The 6,522-nt window shown below is 41.9% G+C and overlaps 1 protein-coding gene across 1 annotated transcript; it reads right to left on the bottom strand.

Moving 5' to 3' along the window:
* Positions 1-517: 517 nt before the first annotated feature.
* PDDC1 (Parkinson disease 7 domain containing 1) lies at positions 518-5,746 on the bottom strand (the record flags this gene model as incomplete). Its single annotated transcript, XM_009333757.1, has 6 exons — positions 518-633; positions 2,549-2,642; positions 3,841-3,935; positions 4,559-4,666; positions 5,175-5,280; positions 5,651-5,746. Coding segments are annotated over 6 exons (615 nt in total), but the record flags the coding sequence as incomplete, so codon positions are not given.
* Positions 5,747-6,522: the final 776 nt, after the last annotated feature.

Genomic DNA, 6,522 nt, shown 5'->3' with positions numbered 1-6,522 from the left:
TGAAGGAAACACATCCAAACATGACACAACCTGTTAGTCCACAGCCAGAAAAGGACTTCTAACACACATTCACCTGAACAAAGGATTTTTTGTGGTTTTTTATATGTGTTCTTCTATCTGACAAGATGACAGACAGTCAAACGGCCAGGCCATTACCAAAGAAATTAAATCTGTTCATTCCCAGAATCCTAAAACATAACTGACTAAATGCTAACTTGCCAAAGCACAAAGAACAACGCACAAGAGATGTTTCTCTTAACAGAAATGCTTAGTGAAGCCTATTCTGCATTTTACTTTACCAGTTGATAGACAGCGGTGCATTTCCCAACCCATTTTACCTCTTTTTTAAATCACAAATGCTTTTTACCAAAAGACATAGCCGACTGAATAGCTAGATCAAAGGCGACACACACTTCAGCAGTTAACCTAGGCAAAAAAATTCTTTTGGGGGACAATAATCCTGAAACTAAAAGATGCTCACCACTGCCTGTTCCTCATTCTTACCTCCCATATTGCCTTACCTGACATTGCAAAGAATAAGAAGATTCTGGACCGCAGGAAGAGTGGAATTCTCATTCTGTCCTGTCACCAGGTGCCTGTCCAGCACAACATGTACAGCATCAGGACTGCTGGCTAAATAAAGGAGAAAAAGCAGCAAGCATTGCGTTAGTGGACACTAATTCCATTTCAATATCACAGCTCTGATAGAACTAACTCTATTTTGACCAGACAGATTCGCTGGGTGACTGACATGCTGATCTATAACCCCCACAGACAGAGGCAATCTTGAGCCCCCAATCCTGAAACAATTCCACTAGAAAATCCTTCTCTGAAAGGACAGCAGGACTGGTCCCTTGATTCAATTAACACCAGGTAGGTAAGTGCATATATCAAGAGATTTTCATGATAAAAACCTCAAAGTATATATTTTAGAGTTGTAATTACCCTGCAATACAATATAAGCTCTTCTTACGTAAGACATCAAAGTTGTAATCACCATGATACAAAGAGCCTGCAGGAAAATACTTCTTTTACGGGCCAGTTATAATAGCCTGACGTGTTAATATCTGCCAGCAATTGTCCAGTACTCCAACCAGTATTTTTAAATCACCTCATTCCAGATAGAACCATTATTTTGTCAGTAATGAACAACTCTTACTTTCTTCTCCTCTCCCAGCCACTGACTGTCTAAATGCAAGCTAAGTGCCTTCAAACCCCACATGCTTTTCTTCTTGCTTGATTTGTCAGTACCACCGCAACCAAGCATACGTGACATAACAGGTACCACAGACACCAGCTTTTAAACCGTCAGTACTGAACCCATTATGCAGAAGGTGGAGGCAGCAGCTCATTCGAAAAGCGTAAAGGTACCATTTAAACACACAAACAGGCTGACAGCGGCACAGATGGAAGAGGATTAAGCGAAGAATATACAGCAATTTGATAAGACAGTGGCATTTCTTCTTAGTGAAAAATAGATGCATGGCATTAGGAGCCTGGTTCTGTTTCCTGTCCGTGCCATGTGTGCCATCTCTAATCTGGCAACTGCAAATTGTATCAGTTCAATGGGTGGCACTATTCTGTTAAATAAAGGATGACTTAAATACCACAGGCATCTCATTGTTCTCTTTAAGGACAGATTCTAAAAAATTACCTAACAAAATAGCAGGCTGAATGACAGCTGCAACTGAATAGAGCCATTTATAGCTTATTATTTAATTCTCCCTGTAGCTCTTTAGTATTGCAAGAAAGCAGCACGTAAAGAAAAGTGACACTTTTCCCTGCACATCCAGAAATAATCTAGGAAAAAAGTGACAGTTTTGTGCTTTAGTGGATTTAGTTTCTCACACAGGGCAGAACTTCAGATTTTGCAGTTCGAAAGTCAAACTTCTACATTTTGACCAATAATGATGAAATTACTAGTAACAAAACAAGAAAATACTACAAAAACAGATCTAGCTACAAGTAAAGTACTTGATGGTAAGAGATAACTAATCAGAGCAACCAAAAACATTCAGTGTAGTGCCTCCAGCTTTAAATAATGAAGCATTTACTTGAATAAAAGACAACCCCAAAATCCAGAACTTAACCTCTCACGGCACAGCACACGCTCCCTGCCGTGCAGCAAGGAAGCAGCTGCAGCACACTACCTACGTACAGACATTCCCCTGCACGTATGGGCTGTGCATCTGCAGATAGATGGCAACTCTCCTGCACACACCCTCCCCTGCAGTACATGTTCCTCCTTCACAGCAGGACAAGCGACCTCATGTTTACCATGGGGTAAAAGAGTATGCGTGGACACCCACAGAGATCAGTGCGCTGTACTGTACTGCCCTACTTCTCCACACACGGTATTTCGTGGCGTTTATTCTTAAAACACTCATTTCTAATCCACTAGGGTATCTGTTTATATCCACAAAATGGGAATGCAAGATGAGGCCTCCTGTCAGAGTCCTGTTCAGCTGTGTAAAACTGGCACACAAACATTCATTTCCAAGACACAGACATGAAACGTGAAGTCCTGGACAACAAGAGAGTAACATACCACTAAACGTAGCTCCAGAATCTTTCACGAAATCTTCCACAATAATGGACAGACTGGCAAAATTAGGCTGCCTTACTAGTTCATACACAGAGGGCTGAAAAAGATCAAAAGGAAATAAGTCTGTCTCGCTTTTTATTAAAAAAGCCAAGCAAAACCAACACGTATTTCCCCCTGCAATTTATTTTTCTGTTCCCCCTACGATTCTCCCAGCTACAGGAAATGAAAGAGAAATGAAGCACAAAACCAAATGACCACAAGCAGCTTCTATGGATTTTCGCTTCTGTAGGGAGCAAACAAAATTCTTAAGTGAGACAAAGAAAGAATGACACCAAGCGATTTCTGCACATCAACTGGACACTGAACAGTGTGCATGCAATTAACTTCATGGAAGCAAGACCTTCTTGGCTGTTGGACACAAACATTTGGAGACAAAAGCTGTGCCACTTGCAGAGTCCAAATAACAGTACTCTGCTTTGGAATGAATATGGGAAGCAGCTTAAGTGAAGGGAGAAAAGTTAAGAGTACTTAGTTCAGGTTTTATATGCACAGGGGAAAATTTAATTTTATAGTTTCTATAGCAGCTACAGCTAGGCCACATCATGCCTTATTTAAAATATTTTATCATGGATTGTAATGCCAAATACAAGCACATCAGGACATTGATAGCTTTTGTGAGTCCATGAACTTAATTTCTTAACTTTGCATGTAAATTTTCAGGTCTAGAAGTTGTACTATAGAGGTTTGCATCATCTTGGCGCATGGGTACAACTGCCATAGAAATGGTCTGTGAGGTCAGAGATATGACTATACATTAAAAAAGTCAACAGCGTCTGCCCACTTTTTGAATTACAAGCCGGTTTGTACTAACAGCCTTTTTTCCTAAAGCTTCCTCTACCTTTTAAAAGGAGAGCACCTTGAGAAATATAACTTACCTCCAGCATTCATGAAACCAAAACAGTAATTCTTAAAAACCCTCAGCTATGACTCCAAAGAGCTGCAGCAGTCACTCCCAGCATTTTACTGACTCAGTTTAAAGTATACAGAACAACGGGAAGGCAAACACTCTCCACATAACAGCCGAAGTGAGACAATCCCTTCATGCACTCTGTGTTGGGCCCTCTTGCCAATGACAACTCTCCATGTCTTGCACATAAACCAAGGGTACCAAACTGATGATTTATATTTGTAGGAAGTTCTAGGATAAGACCAGAAACACCAGCACCTGAAATCACAGGTCCCCGCTCAGCAAAAAAGCCCCCAAACAGCAAAAGTCAGGTGAAAGCTCAACCTACCCCTGTCAGGCTGTATCCCTGAAATACCCAGGATTTGTCCTCATTGGTGGCACAACACAAAGCTGCAACTCCGTGTCCAACCGCACAGATAGGCTCTAGAGAAAAAAAATCAAAACATATTTGAGCAGTTGTGAGCATCTTCAAATAGTCAAAACACAGATGAGTGTTAACGGAAATTCTTCATGTTACAGCATGTTGCTTTCCTGCAACAAAATCATACTGCACTGTTTATACTCTCAGGCTGTCAGGTTTTTCCCCCGCACACTACAGTAAGAATTGCCCCAGTCTTGCCAAAGAGTTACTAGCTGTTAACTCCAAGTCCAGAGACAGCACCAGTCAAAGACAAAAACACATACTCCAATGGTAAATGAGAAGCACACACAAGTCTTGATTAACTACAGCCTTAATCATGATCCTGGTACATTCCACATTCAGCTCTGAACCTTGAATCCTACTGACTTGGAAAGAGCCATTTCTGTATCACTGTAAGGCAGAGAACCCTCTTCTGACACAAGCATTGAAAAGCTACTGAATTTTTTTTATATACATTTACCTAAAGCGCATACTTTTTAAGAGAAGATACATTTCTCTAAAGCAGCTCTTTCCAGTTCTGAATGCTCTTCAACTATGTAAACATTTAAGTCATTGGAAGGTAACAGTCATAAATGAACAGTACAGTAGTACTATTTTAACAAAATACCTAATGGTGTTCACCTACTGTTCTCAGTGCTGAAGTGCTGCAATATCTTAGCCAGGTACCCACTGTTTGCAAGGTCAGTCATAGCCCCGGGACAGTTTGGAATGAGCAACGCATGGTATCGAGCACCTAGTAAGGAGGAAAGGATAAACTAATTGTAATACAAGAAACATACAAAAAAGCCTGATCAAACTCATTTCAGATTTGACAAAATTAAGATACCACAATCAGTCAAAAATTGTATAAACTGAATGAACTAAAGAAACTAACAGATCTATGTGGAGTCAAGAAAAAGGTCCTTTTCAGGACAAAGAACATACATTTTTAATGAGACATTCTTACCCAGGCAAAGCTTAAAACCGCTATGTCTGCTAGCTTCTACTTTAGCAAAATACTTATTTAAAAAAATAACAATACATAGTGTGTGTGTACATATATGAGAGAATATATACTGTGTATAAGAGAATTACCAATCCAAGATAAATAAGAAAATAGCAACTGTAGTTGCCAAGACTTGCTCTTAAAACACAAGTTTTATGCCTTTTCTGTGTCATTCTTCCCTAAAGACCTACCACTAAGAAGCATCTGTTTCCCTGATAAATGGAGATGACGCACTGGGCAACAGTAAAGCCATTACCATCAATCGACTCCAACTTGGCAGGGTTCGCATAGGATTTCATACGAAAGTCCTGTATCCAGCGCATGTTGCTCTCGTTCACATCCACAAAATCAATGGACTTCCCCTAGGGAAAACATGGTTCAAAGACTGTGGTTAGGATCACTGCACAGACATCCGCTACGTTTCTTGAAGGATAACCATATGGCATTTTGAGAGACTTTGGCTCTCAAAAACCTGAAGTTTTCCATTTTTCCCACTGAAGCAGTTCTTCTAATAGTTCTCCCTCCATTCTTTGTGGGAGGGACATTTAGAACCATACTATAGGAAGCATGCATTCAGTTCAATATTAAGAAAACAGAGTTTAAAAAAAAGTCCCTTAATCTGTAAAGCAAATAAAACACCTCTCAAAAAAAGTTTAGTATAATCCTCTCTCGTCAATTGAGATATCAATTGGTTTCAGACTGAAATCACAGCAACTGCCTATTTTTACTTACCCCAGGAGTCGCAACTTGCAGATTAAAAGCAGAGCTAGTCAGTGTAAAGCAGTGAAGGAAGGACTGGGCTGACACACCTGAAAAACAGAGTCCAACAATTTAAGGAAACAACAGTTATATTTTAATCCCAGCCACACTAGCTCGTTTTATCTAGCAAAGCACACAAGCTTGGTTTTTTGCTCATCTTAAAAGCTCTCAATAATTTCAGAGAGTTATTTTAAGATGTAAGAAATGCACAGTCTTCATTATAGGTGAGCTATGTATTGAGAAATAGATGATGAAGGTATTCTGTTTGTCTGGGTTGGGGGGTTACAGGAGGGCAGAGGGAAGGAAGGTAGAAGTGAAGGGAATTTGGCATCCTCCAAGTATACATGCAAGCGCAGCTCAGCTGCACGAGGTCCTCAGAAGCAGGTTTTCCTCAGAGGGGAAAACCAGCGGGTGTTCAACAGCACAGCTGCGCACAGAGGGACACACAGCCACGTGTGCATCGCAGATGAGCACTTCTGGAAAGCGAGCACATCTGTGCACAACACAGGTGCACAGACAGGAGCAGCATGTGTACGTACCCGCGCAGAGCAAAGCTGAGCAAAACGCACGCGTGCGTGACCGCACAGCTCAGCTGCAGTGACTGACACACACAGAGCTAAGATGCACCCCTGCAAACGCCCGGCACAGCGGTGCAGGCTGCGGTGCGGGCACACGCGTGACAGGACGGTGCCTGAAGAAGCGGACACCCGTGCACGGCGCAGGGCGACGCGAGCACAAGCACGGCCACGCGTGCAAAGCCCGGGGTGCACCACCGATGAGCGTCCAAAGGGCCCCGCACGCAGGGGACCGGCCACACAGCGCGGCCGCTGCACCCCGGGGCGGGG

This window comes from Pygoscelis adeliae, unplaced genomic scaffold (assembly GCF_000699105.1).
Source record: "Pygoscelis adeliae isolate BGI_AS28 unplaced genomic scaffold, ASM69910v1 Scaffold420, whole genome shotgun sequence".
Classification (NCBI taxonomy): domain Eukaryota; kingdom Metazoa; phylum Chordata; class Aves; order Sphenisciformes; family Spheniscidae; genus Pygoscelis; species Pygoscelis adeliae.
The sequence above is the reverse complement of the archived record's forward strand: the minus strand, read 5'-3'. Positions and strand labels throughout refer to the sequence as shown.